General features: G+C 41.9%; 1 protein-coding gene across 4 annotated transcripts in view; it reads right to left on the bottom strand.

Moving 5' to 3' along the window:
• Window positions 1-17,474, bottom strand: part of RUBCN (rubicon autophagy regulator) — a 37,894-nt gene that overhangs the window by 13,644 nt on the left and 6,776 nt on the right. Inside the window, exons 2-12 of one of the 4 annotated variants that reach the window (XM_069475151.1) lie at window positions 15,565-15,648; window positions 13,096-13,255; window positions 12,353-12,459; window positions 11,178-11,334; window positions 10,019-10,552; window positions 8,128-8,172; window positions 5,942-6,031; window positions 5,097-5,212; window positions 4,143-4,353; window positions 3,372-3,473; window positions 143-217 (exon numbers count right to left, since the gene is read on the bottom strand). In XM_069475151.1, the coding sequence (XP_069331252.1) occupies window positions 143-217; window positions 3,372-3,473; window positions 4,143-4,353; window positions 5,097-5,212; window positions 5,942-6,031; window positions 8,128-8,172; window positions 10,019-10,552; window positions 11,178-11,334; window positions 12,353-12,459; window positions 13,096-13,255; window positions 15,565-15,648 (1,681 nt within the window). The remainder of the gene's footprint in view (window positions 1-142; window positions 218-3,371; window positions 3,474-4,142; window positions 4,354-5,096; window positions 5,213-5,941; window positions 6,032-8,127; window positions 8,173-10,018; window positions 10,553-11,177; window positions 11,335-12,352; window positions 12,460-13,095; window positions 13,256-15,564; window positions 15,649-17,474) is intronic. The other 3 variants (XM_069475154.1, XM_069475152.1, XM_069475153.1) reach the window with 3 other exon arrangements.

The following is a 17,474-nucleotide window of genomic DNA, read 5'->3' as shown; positions in this document are numbered from 1 at the left end:
CCAGTTTTTTCCAACTAGTTCTCCAGACCCTACAGTCCTCGTAACCTTGACAGGTATCACATGATTACTTGATACAAAAAAGCTGCTACGATATTTAGGCACATGCATGTATGAGCACATCCACACTTCCAACACAGGATACCTGAGAACATCGAGGCCATCGACACTGAGAGTCCATTCTTTGACATGTGAGTCAGGTTAGATCCTTCGCTATCATCTGTGTAATAATGATTATAAAAGGGGGCCCTTTAGTATTCTGACAGGAAGTAAACTGATGAGAATGACAGTTCTATACCACATGTTTCTGGAATCAGAACATGACCTTTGCTTAAAAAGATGAAATGGCTTTTAAGAAGTTACATCCACAGGTAGGTACTCACTATAGTTTGGAAGATAGTTATTGCTCCCATACCAGCCTAACATCAAGGATCTCCTATGGCAGTGGTTATCGACCAGGGGTGATTTTGGTACTATCTGGAGACATTTCTGATTGTCTTGACTGGGGAGGAGGGTACTAGAGACATCTAGTTGGTATAGGCCGGGATGATGCTAAACATCTTACAATGCACAGCACAGTCCCTCACAACAAAGAATTATCCAGTCTAGAGGTTAAGAAACCCTGTCTTAAGGTCTTTTCCTTTAAGGATTTCTGCTCTGAACTGACTAGAGAATTAGCTGGTTAAACATCTCTTCAGGGCACACAGCTGCAGCAACACTTCCAACAGGAGTGCACTTTTTGTTTCCCGTAGGCAGGCTCCTTCCAGACTGAATTGCTGCCTCTGGCTCCCTGCTTTGCTTCAGGAAACAGAGTTAATATTAATAGTCAAGTGGACTGCTCCACACCCAGTAAAGCAGAATGTTCTCAATTTACATTAATATTACCCTCATGAAATTCTGACTACTGATCCTGAGACAGAGGGCAGAACCCTCATATTTTCTTCTAATTAGAAGATCAAGTCAATCATAGACTATGGTATAAGGAAATTTATTTGATCTTTGTCCCTGGTTCCTGGCACAGATCTCCTAAAACCCTTGGAATATCCTGAATCATAGCAATGACTTTTATTATTTAAAAAGAGCCCACTTTCAATCATACCTGAGTGTATGCTAATAAGGTGACTCTTGGCAGGCCCCTAGATAGCTTCAGAATGGGAGCTGGTCATCAGAAAAACCAGTCACATGAGTAGAGGATTTGAACTTTCACTCCCCCTTCACCTCCACGAAGGGGAGAAGGTCTGAAGATTCAGTTCAATTACCAATGGCCAATGACTTAATCAATCATGCCTGCATAATAAGATTTCAATAAAAAACTTGGAATGAAGAGGTTTGGGGGAGCTTCCTGGTTGGTGAACATATCAATGCACTGGGAAGGTGAAGCACCCTGACTCTACAGGGACAAAGGTTCCTGTGCTCAGGACTCTTCAGGACCTTGCCCTACGTACCTCTTCACGTGGCTGTTTATTTGTATCCTTTATAATAAACTATAATCATAAGTATAGTGCTTTCCTAAATTTTGTGTCATTCTAATGAATTATTCTATTTTTTTTTTTTTTTCCAGCAGAGACAGGGTCTCGCTCTTGCTCAGGTTGGTCTCGAACTCCTGACCTCGAGTGATCCTCCCACCTTGGCCTCCCAGAGTGCTAGGATTAGTGCCACCACGCACAGCCCTAATGAATTATTGAACATAGGGGTAAGGGGGTCATGGGAACGCCTGAATTGGTAGCCAGTCAAGCAAAAGTGCAGGTAGCCAGGTGGCCCTACTTATCTCTGGCATCTGAAGTGGAATTAATCTCGTCGGACTGTACCCTGTACCCTTAACCTGTGGGATCTGTGCTAACTCCAGGTAGTTAGTGTCAGAATTGAATTGTAGGACACCTAGCTAGTGGTGAAGAATTGGAGAATTATTGGAAAACCATATATAAACAAAGAAAAAAAAGGAGTTCTAGGTGACTACCTATTATTGTCATGAACAGAAATCAGATACATTAAGGAGAACACAGAAGGAAGACTTCCTGGAGACCTGGAAAATATGTGTAAAAACTGAATTTGTAAAGGGGGAAGAAACCTGACTCCTGCATCTGGAGGTCTGTGCAGGTGAGTGGGTTCTCTAGATTGGTATAAAAAGGAAATCAAAGCTTCATGTATTAAAAGATCTATTCATCATCATGTTCCAGTGTTATGATGTAGAATTATAGACACAGTTTACGTGTGTGTGTGTGTGTGTGTGTGTGAGTGTGTGTTATAGTAGAGAACGATATAGATACAATTCACTTCTGTAAGGAAATTCCTCTTGGTTTCACCCATGAGGGAAGAGCTTATGTCCCTGAACTGTTTTTTTGTTTATCTGTTTGTTTTGCTGATGCGAATTTGAAGAAATCTATGATTTGCAGGAATGGGACATTAGCCTGATTTAACACAATTGTCTTCCCAGATTAGAACTCTTTCCCTTCTCTGTGCTAACAACAACAATAACGATAACAACAACAGAAAGAGCCTCTGATTCTGCTAAGCAAGTTAGCACTGGTATGACACAAATTAAAGCTCCTTTTTATAAATTGGATTTTTTTCCCTTTTTTGCTTCCCCCCCACAGGATTCTTTTTGTCCTTTTCTCTTAGGATTATAAAAAAGCTCCTTTTGAACACTTTGAAACAATTTCAGTTGTGTCACAGAGCACAAGAGAATAGGATTCTAATTTCATGTGGTATGAGCCAACCCTAGGAGCTAAACGAAAGAATCGGAGAGAAAACCCAAGAGAAAGATACAATTGAGGACTCGAACAGCCAGCCCACTCCATCTGGACCACTTCCTTTCAGTGTTCTTTTCTGCTTAAATTTTAAAGGGGTTTTGTTTTTAGCAAGAGAGGCTGTCCCTTAAAATAGCTGACAACAGGGCCAGGCGCGGTGGCTCACGCCTATAATCCTAGCACTCTGGGAGGCCGAGGTGGGAGGATCGCTCGAGGTCAGGAGTTCGAGATCAGCCTGAGCAAGAGCGAGACCCCGTATTACTAAAAATAGACAGAAATGATCTGGACAGCTAAAAATATATAGAGGAAAAAAAATTAGCCAGGCATGGTGGCACATGCCTGTAGTCCCAGCTACTCAGGAGGCTGAGGCAGAAGGATTGCTTGATTCCAGGAGTTTGAGGTTGCTGTGAGCTAGGCTGACACCACGGCACTCTAGCCCAGGCAACAGAGCGAGCGAGATTGTCTCAAAAAAAAAAAAAAAAAAAGGAAAGAAAAAATAGCTGACAATAATCCATAATGGACCATAATGAAAATCTTTTCCTTAGGAAAAGCTTCTCAGCCTATATGATTCTAAACTGAAAGAAACAGGTAATGAAACCTCCCTTGTAACAAAGTGTCACTTCTTACCTTGGATTTCAAGTTCATCAACCTCATCAGTAGAGCCAGAATCGGAGAACTGTGCCGAATCACGTGAACTGAACTGGGAGCTGCTGGAGGTGACCCGAAAGCCTGTTGTGTTTAAAAAAAAAAAAAAAAAAAAAAGTAATAAACAGGATAGAAAGGGGTATCACAATAAAAATGACCTGGTACTCTCAATGTCTGGATTGTGGTAAATAAATAAATAATTCAACAAAAAGAAATGGAACCTTGGCTGGGAGTGATACTATTGAAGTGGAAACTAGCACTTCTTGCTGGTTTATCCCTTTAGAAAGTTTTAAGTAAACAGAAGGTACTACTATCTGGGAAGCAAATCTGGGACCAGGGTTCTTAGTTCTCTTCAAATCAGAAACCTATTTTGAAGTTAGGCCTGGTAGCATGTGCCTGTAATCCCAGGAATCAGGAACTCAGGAAACTGAGGCAGGAGGGTCACTTGAGCCCAGTAGCTCGAGACCAGCCTGGGCAACTTAGCAAGACCCTATCTCAAAAGAAAAAAAAAAAGAAACCTATTTTGAAAGGGAGGTATTTCTGATGTAGGAAATGGACAAACTCTAGGATGAGTATTCCTAGCATGATAGGAAAAAACCAGAACAACATAGAATTATCTTCCTGACAGTAGAGGAACCCTTGGTTTGGGTATAATATCCCAAATAAAAATCAAAATGAAAACCCACAAGGCACCAAGCCTTATCCTGAAGCCTTAAAAATGTGGGAACAGAGGTGGTCATAGGCCTCACTCACTTCCATGATCAGTCTCCTGGTATATGGGGAACATATTCTTGGTTCGGATCTGTTGGCGCCGAAGGCGGATCTTCTGCTTCAGCTCCTGGATTTCTCTATCACTGTCTTCCTCCTCTACTTCCTCCTCTTCTAGGCACTGGCTCATCATATTACATTTCATTAGCTCAATGGCAGCAATCAAGGACTCTGAGATGCTGAAGTGGGCATTCTCCTAGGGGAAGGAGAGAACCAAAGAAGTTGCTTGGCAAGGGGTTAGAATATTGAATGCCTCACTGATTATAATGTTAGAAAGTATAGCTTCCAAGATACGTACCGCTTTTATTGAAGACACCCAGGGGAAGTATACATTTTTACTATAAGGAAAGCTGATGGCCAGAAAACTTGTTCCAGATTCTCTTTGCTCTCTTGTCTGGCCAAGCCTGTCCCCTCCTGTCCCACTTTCTACATAAAAATATGGCAGAGAAGGAGCCCAGGATTTCCATCAGGCTCTTTCCCAAAGTCATATGCCTGTATGTGAAGTATTAAGGTAAATGCTATGTCTCAAGATAAAAGTGCTTTGTAAGCTATAAAATGCTACACGGATGTTATTTATTATAATATATATCTGAGCCTTGGAACAAAATATAGGTGTTGGTTCAGGAAACAGTATTTACCTAAAGTTCCAGGGTCAAGGGAACAACAATCATGGGGCAAAAATTCAAGGTTTCTCTGCCTAGGTTGGCTTTTAAGATAAAATCGATAATATTTTAGACTCAACAAGGAGTACATACTTCCTGAAAAGTTCCCCGGAAATAGAACTTGCTGAGCTCATATTCACTGTGAACTTATCTTTACTATATAGTCTATACTCATGTCACTGCTGTGTACCCAAAATTTCATTAGGACAAATGGCACCACAGACCCTCAGGCCAGATGTCCTAACTCATGAGCTCTTCAGCCCCTTAGATTCCTCACCTTTTCCAGGTCTGCACAGCTGCCAAAGTCTTGCTCAGAGAGGTAGCTGATGAGTGACTGTCCTTCTGATGGTCTTCGGAACATGCCTTCCCCTGAGCACTGGTACTGACCACCCTCTATGGGAAAATGGAATATGGATATAAAAAACTTTGACTTGAAATGCAAATCTGTAACAGCCAAACTTCTTTGAGAAGTCTGAAGATTTGTTACTAAAGATGTTCCCGAGTCTTCCCAGGTAACAGGGAATTAGAGGTTGAAAAGAAGATGTCTACCTTCTAAAGGAATTATTCAGACTCTTAGAATCCCAAAGCAATAAACCTCTTGGTTGGAGAATGGTGGAATAAATAGAGCCTGGAGACAATCCTTTTACCATCTAAATTTAAAGACAACATACTTTCCCTCCTACCCCACAAAAAAGAAAAAGTGAAATAAATTTTAAAAACCCCATACTGACAGTGAGAAAAGGACACAAATGGCTTCCTCCTGTGCCTGATTTCCATGTAGAGCTTGTCTTCTGGTAATTAAGCCCAGACGTTCCAGGGCTTCTTTTCAAGGTCCCTCTCACCCACTCAAAGAGCCATTCCATCTGGATCAATTGACACACGGTGATAACACCCAGAGTGTAAGACAGGGTGGGACCCCTAAGTCAGAGAGGAGCAAGAGAAATGGCAGGGAGGTGTGATTTCTAACACAGGGATTGAAAATGACAAAAGGGTGGGTGAGATTGTACAGTGCGTACCCTCCACAGAGCTGAGATGAACCCCAAAGCTTATAGCTTAGCAGGCACAAGGAGAGAGCAGAAAAAAGATACAATTTTAGCCCTGGCCTTCCTAGTACTCACTTACCATACTCCATGTACAGAGAGCTGGGTGTGCTGCCTTCACTGCTTTGACCAGACAAGGGGCCTTTCAACTTCGACTTATCACTGCAGGATTCTAGTGATAGTGACCACCAGGGAGTAAAAACACACATACGAAGTGAGCAACAGATACATTCCCAACTTTGGAGTTTCAACATTTAACTGCACTCATTCCCAAAGCCCTCCCAAACAGGAGAAGGGTGGCACACCAACAGAGAACAGCCAAGAATACAGGAACACATGGAGGAAAGGAGATACAAAGTCAGCACATTCTCAGTGGAAAAGAGGAAAAATGATCCAGAATGGGGCAACACAAAGATGAAAAAGAATCAAATCAAAATGGATTCATGAATTCATTTCTCTTTTCTTCCATCTTTCAACCATACATTATAGGAATATCAGCCAATTTCTATCCTCCAGACAAACCAATTTAGAAAACAATCTTCAGATGATAAAACAAAGACAAGCACATTGAAACTTTTCTGATACCTTCATACTAGGTTTTAAAATAATATCAGAAGGACTTGGAGGAGGCTAAGGCAGAAGAATTGCTTGAGCCCAAGAGTTTGAGACCAGCCTCGGCATCACAGCAAGACCCCATCCAAAAATAATAATAATAATAATAAAAATATCAGAAGGTTTACATTCACTAAGGAAACAAAATAAAATCCAGTAATGTCCTTTAAAGAAGCATCAAAGCAATGCTGGAAAAGCCAAAGAAGAGGGCCTTGTAACCAAAGGACTCAGTCACAGGGCTGTGGGCCCATCCTTACTGGAGAAGGAAGGGAGAGGTTTTAAGAGAAAGCTGGCAGAACAGCAGGTGCCTAGCAATAGGAGTAACAGGATCAGTGAGAGTTGCAAGCGGAGAACAGCAGCAGGCAGGGTTTGTAGGAAATGAGAAACATGTTCTTCAAAAGGAAACACAAAATTTCCAGTACCACAGAGGAAAGAGCAGGTTGAAAAGCAAATGGGTGCTTGAGAAATGAGTGGGATGCTATGGGAGAATGAATGATTGAACTGGATCTGACCCATTTCCCTGAAATTGCCAACCTGTCAGCTGCTCCTCTCTCAAAAAAATGCTACTACGTGGTAAGAGATAATTTTGTGTTCTTGGGCCTCAAAGACTTCTGGTGGCCCTGGCAGTGGGCTCTGCTCCTCACTACTAAACTGAGGACAAACAAGCAGTCACCATGATGCCTTGGTAAAAAACATGACTTGCAAGGGACCTTTGAGATCCCCAAACTAGCACACAACACAAACTCCAACACCATGACCTTACTTCTTTACAACAGGTGGCCATTCAGCCTTTACTTACTGAGATCACTACCTCCTGATGCTGCCCATTCGATTAATTCTTAAAATTTCCTTACACTCACTTGATATCTGCCTTCTTAAAATTTCTCATCTCAAGAACAACAATTCTCTTCAAATAATGATCCTATAGACTTTATTCCTCTTTAACCTTCTCTATTCCAAGCTAACACATCCAGTGACTTCACCCATTACAAGGAGGCCATGGTTTTCAGTCCTCCCTTACCATTCTGTCCTGCAGACACATTCTAGTGTTAATATCTCCATGAATTCTGCTACCCAGAAAGGAACAGAAGACTCGGTTTGAACACCAGCATGAAAACCAAGGAAACAGACTTAAGTCGCTAGAAAAATCCTGTGCAATGGATGGAATGAGGTGCAGGAACTTATAGGGTAATGAAGACAGGTGAAAGAAAAAGGCAACAGGGAACTCTAGGGGAGGCAAAAAGCATGCAAGCATATCCAAGACCACAGAAAGGGGATAAAATATAATCTGGTGTTAATTCAAGGAAAATAAAGTAACCCATAGGAAGTAGTCTTAAGAAGAATTCTGCCACTGATTCATCATGATGCCTTAGACAAACAGCAGGCCTCAGTTTCACCTTCGGGAAAAACTGAATTGGTAAGTCTTGACTCTGCCTCCCAGAAGCTACTGGGAGACTAAAGGAGGCATCTGGAAGTTGTAGGCAGAAAACATATCACATGAATATTGGTGACATTTTATAGACAGGTCCAAGCATCACAACAGGACCAGACTAGCCAGACTTGATTTGACACCAGACTGGAAAAGGAGGTTCTGAACTAAGCAACATGGTCACAGAGGAGCAGAAGGAAGAGGAGGTGGAAGACCAACTCCCAAACCTGCAATGGGATCTTCAACTATAATGGTGATATTCCTGGGGCCTCCTGTAGGTAGGCAGACAGGCGCAGAAGAGAGTCCAGACAGAGCAAACAAGAATAGAGAGAAAGAAAAAAAAAAGAGTGTCCTACATTTTACCTAGCAGAAGTTGGTATGTAATTCCTCAGAGGGAATCCCAGTGCTGAAGGAGGGATGACTTGTACGAGAAGCTATACATCAACCATACCTCCTCGCACCCTTCTGCACGGGTTTTCCTTGGCTCCCTGTTCCAATGCAGGTTACTGTGGTTTTTGGAATCCACATGGATTCAAGAATGGGGGCAGGGAAGTTACACATGCTCAAAGGCCAGTGGCATAGAGTATAGTAGATACCAGGCCTGCAGCAGCAGATGTGAAGTGAGGATCTAACCCAAGCACTCTTCACATCTAAGAAAGCTAGTGGGAAGACAGGCTTTGATTTGGAGATTTTTCTCCTAAAGAGTTCCAGTAAGTCAAATCACATGCTTGAGGGAAAACAGAAACAACAGTTTGTCATTCAGAAGGTTTCAAATGAGGACCTTAGCTCTCACCTTTCTAGAAATTACAAAGAGAAAGCAATGGCAGCTGTGCTAAAAGAAATCCTTTTTTTTTTTCAGTCTTATTGAATTTTTAATATTTTATTTCTGTGGCTTTCCTGACCCAGAATGGCTTTGAGCACAAAGGTCCACGTTATACTTGCTGTTAGAGAGATTCTACTACAAATGAAACTCAACCAAAGCCTGCCAGATACCAAAAACCCAGGGAAAACAATGGCAGGGAGATGGCAAAAGCAATGAAACCCTCCTTCCCCATGTCTAGGCTGCTCCCTGCTATCAGCTGGTGCTTCTATGAGGGACGTGTCAGTGGCCAGGGCCTCCTTACCTGACTGCCTCTCAGCCTGCATCAGTGATGCAGCAGTCAGCCCCACCTACTTGGTTACTAGGTCACACCACCCCACACGCACTATATCCCTAGTTTTATTTACAAAACCCTAATATCGGCCGGGCGCGGTGGCTCACGCCTGTAATCCTAGCACTCTGGGAGGTCGAGGTGGGAGGATCACTTGAGGTCAGGAGTTCGAGACCAGCCTGAGCAAGAGTGAGACCCCCATCTCTACTAAAAAATAGAAAGAAATTAACCGGACAACTAAAAATAGATAGAAAAAAATTAGCCGGGCATGGTGGCGTATGCCTGTAGTCCCAGCTACTGGGGAGGCTGAGACAGTAGGATCGCTTGAGCCCAGGAGTTTGAGGTTGCTGTGAGCTAGGCTGACGCCACGGCACTCTAGCCCGGGCAACAGAGTGAGACTCTGTCTCAAAAAAAAAAAAAAAAAAAGAAAAGAAAAGAAAACCCCAATATCACTTTGTTTCTCTCATATTGGTATTACATCCTGATCAAACTTCTAAGAAATCACAGGAAGAGAGAAGGAATTTAATGGGATTATTTTTAAAGCTCATTAATATTTTCCCTCAGTCTGAGAGACATATTTTAAACTTGAACTGGTGACCTTTTTGTTACAAGAGGCCCATTTGCCATTCTGTGGTGAACGTATCTTGCTCTTACTCTATAAACCTGTATCTTCCTCTTGCTCTGTAAACCTATCTTGTCCTTCCTCAATAAACTTCAATAAATAAATAAAACTTGAACTGTGATGAGTCACACTATCCTCTGATGCCATGAAACTAGTAAAGAATCCAGGAGATTTCGAGTATTAGTATTACATTACAAACTTTTCTCTTTCACTATAAAGCAGGATGTCATGTCATCAGAAACATAACTTCTCTTTCTGCCACTTAAAAAATCTCAAAAACAAACCCCATTTCCACCCTAAATTCAAGGGCCACCTTGCTAACTAGCAGCTGGTGCTCATCATTACCTGGGGCTCCTCTGGAAGCGATGTTGGTATCTGAATGGGAGCGGATATGGCTCTTCTTCATCCCATTGGTGACAGTGAGTGTCTGCCCCTCTGAGAAGCTGGACCTGCGAAGGACACTGGACAGCTGGCTCTCCCTACCTCCCTCCTGGTCCCCTAAGGAAGAAGCAGCAGAATCTGGCTTCTGGGAGCTGCTGGAGGAGAACAAATTGGAGCTGCTGCTCTCGGCATTGCTGCTGTGACTTTGAGAGCTGGCAGTCCGGCCTCGGGGGTCCAGGTTGCCAATGGCCAGGTACTCAGGCCCCTCACTGGCATCACTTGGGGAATCATTTTGGCTGCTGACCCAGGATGCCTCTATGGGGCTGGTTAGAGTGCTGGAGCTCATCTCATTTGGAGTTGAAGGAGAATCCCTGGCTAGTGCAGACACCGAAAGCAGGGGGGCTTGGATGGTTTGATCCTCTGCTGGTGAGATGTGCCCTTTGCTTTCTTGAGGTTTCCGAGGAGGGCCAGAGAGTGAAAAGGAAGTAGATCTTCTCTCTAGGATATAAAAAGAAAGGACAAGGGGAGAGAAAGGTGAGCTGGAATCCTGCAGCGTACATGAAGGGCCACAACTAAGGACTAAACTCCTTATTACTACTGGATGCCCAGGACACATGGTGTTACCTCAGAAAAGGTAAGTCAAATAAAGTAAAAAATTATTTAGAAGCAGCTAAGTCAAGGGTACGGGCTCTTGAGACAGTGGCTTTATTGCTTATTAGTATCCACTCATCTGGAAAATGAACAATAATACCTACCTATAGGGCTGTTTTAAGGATCAAATGAGAAAATACATATACATTTTTTCATATAAATTGATTATAACAGAGCATAACATGTGGCAGGCAATCAATAAATATTACCTATTATTTAAATGCCTTCTTGGCAATGTAGATTAGAAACCCAGGGAAATCTAATTTCTCTTTCCTGTGTTATTTAATGATTCTACTGAATTACCTTAGGCTAGTCACCATATAAACCTTTTAAGATGTCCATTATTAACACATGGAAGTTTGACAAACTGCACCAACCCTATGCTCAATTCCCGGCCTGTGAGCACCAACAAAGTCTTCTACTTTCCATGGCTGGGGATACATGTAATGACCACCCCTTCTTGCCCCCATACCCGAGCTGTTGTTGGGCACGGATTGGTGCAAGCTAGAGAAGGACCCGAAGTAGGAATGCTGAGCATAGCTGGTTGGAGGGGTGTATGTGGAACCAGGCAGAGCTGTCAGGCTCTGGCTCTTTGTCACCAATAGCGGGCTCTCGTGCTTTCTGGCGAACTAAACAAAACAAAACAAAATGTGTCACAGTCAAAGATAAAGGGTTTCAGAGGAGGGGCACTCATTTACTTCAGAAATGCTGGTGGAAGCTGGCCTTTGGCAGCAGGCGTGGACTTTAGCTATAGCTTATAGATACAGCGCAATTACCCTCTACTATAGCAGACAGCTTATAAATTTGAAACCTTGAGGTCCTGTTATATATCACAGCTTCTGCACTAGAATCCTTCCAGGTGATCAAACCCGGAGTGCTTTATCATGCAGGCAGCACAACAAAGTGCTTAAGATTATGCATGTGGAATCAGAAGCCATATAGGCCCAGGTTCAAATCCGGGCCCTGATACTTATAAGCTATTTGGTCCAAACTTTGGACAAGTGACTTATCTACTCTGTGCCTCAATGACCTCCTTTATAAAATCAGATTAATGCAAACCTCAGAGTTGTGAGCATTAAATGAGATAATGCATGAATTATACATAGACAGCACCATGCCTGGCACATAGAAAGTATTGAATGGGTAGTAACCAATAATCAAAATTAAAAGAACCAGGAGAGAGGAGATCCCCCTTTAAAAGGAGTAGGGACTTCAACTGCATTCTAGCTGAAGCACTGACTTGAGTATTATGATGATGTGATTTAATCACAGGCAACAAAATTTTCTTTATATCAAAGAAAAAAAAGATTCCATGTAACACTAAGCCATTAGGTCTGACATTAAACCCTACTCCTGATTCAGAACCATCCCTCCCCAGCTCTCTGTCAAGCCTTGAGATACTTACTCAGACTAAGGATCCCAGGGGTTTAAAAAACATACCCTCATTCCCAGCAAATAGATATAAGCTTAGACCTTTTACTTCAACAGGTACTTAATAGTACTTCCCCTTCTCTCCATGCATTTTTTAAAATGACAGACTTTCAGCTCACAATTGCCTAAGTGAAGAAGTGGTTTGCTATAGACGGTTACATCACGGTGAGGTCCAGGGGCCCAGCATAGACACAGATAATTCCTTGCCCCCTTTACCATAGATGCATCAATCTGAGCCAGGAGGCGGGGATTGTTCTGTTCCACTGCTTCCAGGCATTGGAGCATGGCCGTGACGTGGGCGTCACTTAGCAGGAAAGCAGTATCTGGGGAGAGAAAAACTACCATGGTGATGGAACTCAATAGGGAGATCTTTAGCCTCCCTATATGGCCTTAGGAGAAGCTCGGTGAGAGAGGAATAAAATAAAAATAAATTGGGGAGAATCATACCACTGGAGTGAAAGGAAATCGGGAAGTACAGAAGAGGCTCGTATAGCAAAGGGGCCAAGGCAAGAGGCATCAAAGTTAGAACAATCCAAATTTGAATCCTAGCTTCAGTGATTTGGGCCAAGTCACAAACCTCCTTTAGCTTTGTCTCTGATTGGAAAACAGGGAGTTTTGTCTCTGATTGGAAAACAGAGAGTTAGATGCCCAACTCTCAGGGCTGTTGTGAAGTGTAGATAGTATAACAGTGATTGGCACATAGGAAACTCTCAGTAAATGGCAGTATTCTTATTGGTTTGTGTGTATGGGAGTAGGGGAATACCTTAGCATAAAGTTTGATTGTGTTTTACATGGGAGGTGAGAGACAAGACTGGATATGTGTTTCTGAGTCGAATCCCTATGGCATCAAATGAAAAATGAGGCGCTGAGGTTAGAGGGATATTTCTATAAAGCAATAGTGAGGTATAAGAGAATGAGGAAGTATAAGCAACAGTCCTGACTACGTGGCCCCTACCTACCTGTGTAGAATTTTCTGATATACTGTCTATCCCCGAGCAGAGGTCGCAGCTGGGCTGAGAGGCAGTGGCACTGCAAGCTGTGCTGCAGCCACAGTTCTGCCACGGCACGCTCACTCACACCATCAGCACTGCTCTGGCCATTCTCATGTAAGTTGATGAACTGGGAGGCAAACAAACATGAGTCAAAACATACATCCTGGGCCGGGCACGGTGGCTCATGCCTATAATCCTAGCACTCTGGGAGGCCGAGGCAGGCAGGATCGCTGGAGATCAGGAGTTCGAGACCAGCCTGAGCAAGACCGAGACCCCATCTCTACTAAAAATAGAAAGAAATTATCTGGCCAACTAAAATATATAGAGACAAAAATTAGCCGGGCATGGTGGCGCATGTCTATAGTCCCAGCTACTCAGGAGGCTGAGGCAGAAGGATTGCTTAAGCCTAGGTGTTTGAGGTTGCTGTGAGCTAGGCTGACGCCATGGCACTCACTCTAGCCCAGGCAACAAAGTGAGACTGTCTCAAAAAAAACAAAAAACAAACAAAAAAAAACCATACATCCTGGAAGATACAGCAAGATTGAGACCTAATGACCTAAGAACTAAATTAAGGCACGTAAGTAAAGGCACTCAGAGGTACTTTCCTCCACCTGGCACCTCGAGGATACTGGAGAAAGAAAACAAAGTAAAGAATTAATGGCTTCAATGCTGAACTGGGCCACTGGTGAGGGACTAAGCAGTTAAAACCTGACATGCAGCGCCAGGAGAGGACAAAGCTGCTACATCGGGCTCTTTATGTTCTAACTCCAAGAAGGAATCTGTTCTGGGATATTCAGAGAACGGATGAACTTGACCTCTTGGCTTCTCTCAGAGTCCTCTATTTTAGGTAGCCTCCAGAAAGAATGCAACAAAAACATGGAAGAAAGGACCTACAAAAAATGTCACCAAATATTCTCCCCCAAAAGGAAGCCATCTGAGTACTTCCTTTTGGTTCTAGCCACAGCACTCTCTGTTTGGAAACTTCTCATATTTGGCTGTTTCTATAATAACAGTAAGGTCTCAGGCCGGGCGTGGTGGCTCACGCCTGTAATCCTAGCACTCTGGGAGGCCGAGGCGGGTGGATCACTCGAGGTCAAGAGTTCGAGACCAGCCTGAGCAAGAGCGAGACCCCGTCTCTACTAAAAATAGAAAGAAATTATATGGACAACTAAAATATATATATAGAAAAAATTAGCCGGGCATGGTGGTGCATGCCTGTAGTCCCAGCTACTTGGGAGGCTGAGGCAGTAGGATTGCTTGAGCCCAGGAGTTTGAGGTTGCTGTGAGCTAGGCTGATGCCATGGCACTCACTCTAGCCTGGTCAACAAAGCGACACTCTGTCTCAAAAAAAAAAAAAAAAAAAAAAAAACAGTAAGGTCTCATAGCCCAGGATCAGTGCAAAAAATGCATGGATGGCAATTTCAGGCGGCTTCTAAGAGGAAATGACTACAGCTCATATTTTAGAAAAGGATGTTGGAGTGAGGTTTGGTGGGTAAAATAAAGTGAGAAGGACAAAGAAAATCTGTATCAGAAAATCAGTGGGCTCTGGCCTTTTCTCACAAAAAAGGCCAGTATGACACCCTGTGATTTGGTTCCCTAATCATTTAAAAACAAGTTACTTTTCCGGACATCATCTCAGCAATGAATCTGGCAATGGGATATACATGCAACAAGACTGGTCGTGTACTGACAAGTATTGAAGATCAGCTGGACATTTCACAGTTCATTTCAGTATTTTTTTTTTCAAGACCATGCCATTTTTAATTAAAGATATAATTTTTCCTGTTGTATATGGAGTGTTATTAATTTTATATATATTTGAAATTTCCCATAATAAAGAGCTAAATAAATACATACATAAAATTGGCAGTGATTGTTCTGAACTAGCTATATAACTTTGGCCAAGTCACCTAACTTCCTTAAGCTATGTTTCCCTGATTGAGCTGAGAGGACAGGAAAATAAAGTGCTACGATGGTAGCCAAAGCTGTTAGGAATGTACTTGGCTCCATCTGATACTGGCCTCCAGAAACCTTACATTTCTTTCTAGTTGGTACATCCTCTTCTTCTTGAACAGTCATCGACATATAAGTCCCATGTTCTCTACTACTTTAGGGAACCTCTTGTCATTTGCCCTGGATTTTGAAAAGCTTCACCCTGGTCCCATATATACAGATTTTTTGAAGACAACAAAATTTTTTTCATCCCTTCCTAAGAGGAGAGAAAGTGGCCTGGATCAGTGGGTTTGCAAGGTTTATTTTTTTAAATGTAAATAATCCTCTCCTCCAAGTCAGGCTTACAGGGATAACTTCTTTTTCTCAGTTAAGAGGAAACTTGACATACTCTATATCCTTCTACCCTAGGAGACTCTTCTGACAGAACAAGCAATAAAGAAATGCAGCTACCCCGTAGCATACCAGCTGTCCTTTCATTCTTACCTTCTCCACATGAAGAGCTGAATGGGGACTGAGCCACCGGATATCTTTCACAAATTGCCAGTAATCAGTCTGGCGGCAGCACATCTGCTGAGGGAACACATAAAGTGAGCAAATCACTACCATTTTGGACCAAATCTAGTGTTGACATTCAAAGAGAGAAAAAAGAGCACAACCTTCCCTTGCTTCAACAAAGGTTCTCAGCAGCAATCAAATTAAACAATTATTTTAAAAAATAATTGTTAAAAATTATTTTAATCATTCTTTTGAACAGGTAATATATGCATACAATATAGAAGGCACACAGTAAAAATAATAATTGTTTTCTACCCCTTTCTCTCTACTATTCTGTTTCCTAAAAGGTAATTCTTAAAACTGGTGAAGGGTTATTTGTTAAAAGCCAGAGATAGATGTCTTTAGTTCGTGTTATAAGCAAAATCAAATAAGGAAACATCCACTTTTCCCATGCCATCCGGATCAGGAAAGGACTGTATTAGAGTCAAAGAAATGCTTAGTCCTAGTTAAAATGGAATAAGCCTGAACATGACAGCAAAATGTTTATACCATGAAAACCCAATTGTTGTTTTTCACAATCCTTCCTGAGACTATTGGGCAGAAATTAAAACTGAAATATAAATCATTAAAAAAATATAGGGCCGGCTGAGGTGCCTCATGCCTGTAAACCGAGCACTTTGGGAGGCCGAATAAGGAGGATTGCTTGAAGCTAGGAGTTCAAGACCAGCCTGAGCAACAGTAAGACCCCGTCTCTACAAAAATCAGAAAAATCAGCCAGTCATGGTGGCATGTGCCTGTAGTCTCAGCTACTTGGAAGGCTGAAGCAGGAGGACGGCTTGAACCCAAGAGTTTGAGGTTGCTGTGAGCTAGGCTAATGCCACGGCACTCTAGCCCAGGCAACAGAGCAAGACTCTGTCTCAAAAAAAAAAAAAAAAAATTAAAAAAATTAAAAATTAATGCTGTCCAAGTGACTCTTCGAAAAAAAAAAAAAATTAAAAATTAAGTCATAAAAGTAATGGAAGAAACCATGGGAAAACTTTTTTAATAATCACAGAGTAGAGAAGCCCTGTGTAAGCATCACACAAAGCCTAGAAATCATAAGAAAAATGATTAATTTGACTTATTAAAAACCAGATATTTTGGCAGAGTAAAAGCCACCATAAGAAATGTCAACAAACGCACTAGGAAAAAATATTTGCAACTCCCAAAACAGACAATGGACTAATTCTGTTAATAAATAAAGAGGCTCAATAAATCAGTAGGAAAAGGCTAAAACTCTAAGGAGAAAGGTAATAAAATAGGAAAAAGTTCACAAAGAAAAAATTTAATGACTCTTATAAACATCCTTTCATTGTAAGAGAAATGTAACTTTTTACCTATCGTATTGGCAAAGTTCAAAAAGTTTAATAATACTCTGTATTGGCAAGGGTATGGGGAATCTGATACTCTTATACATAGCTAGCAATGGTATAGATATACATAACTTCCTGGAGGGCAATTTAGCAACAGTTATCAAAATTCAAATGCACATACCCTTTTAAGAATTCTAGGAATTTATCCTATTGTAAAGGCGAAAATTATTTATATAGAGAGGCACTACTACTAATAGTCAATGATTAGAAACAATCTAAATATCCTCACCAGGGGATTGGCTAAATAAATTATGGTACATACATACAACGAAATATTATAAAATGATAGCTATAAAAAAGGATCGAGAAGCTCTGTAACGATTTGAGATGAATTACAAGACATATTCAGTGAAAAAGGCAAGGTGCAGAAGAGAGTACGGGATGCTCACATGGCCAGGAGGTATAGCAAAGACAGTTATTCATATTGGCTTTTATAATCATAAAAATTCTCTGGAAGGAAACTAGTAAACAGTAGTTACCTATGGG

The sequence above is a fragment of the Eulemur rufifrons genome, chromosome 7 (assembly GCF_041146395.1).
Source record: "Eulemur rufifrons isolate Redbay chromosome 7, OSU_ERuf_1, whole genome shotgun sequence".
Lineage (NCBI taxonomy): Eukaryota > Metazoa > Chordata > Mammalia > Primates > Lemuridae > Eulemur > Eulemur rufifrons.
This window is presented reverse-complemented; position numbering and strand designations above follow the sequence as displayed.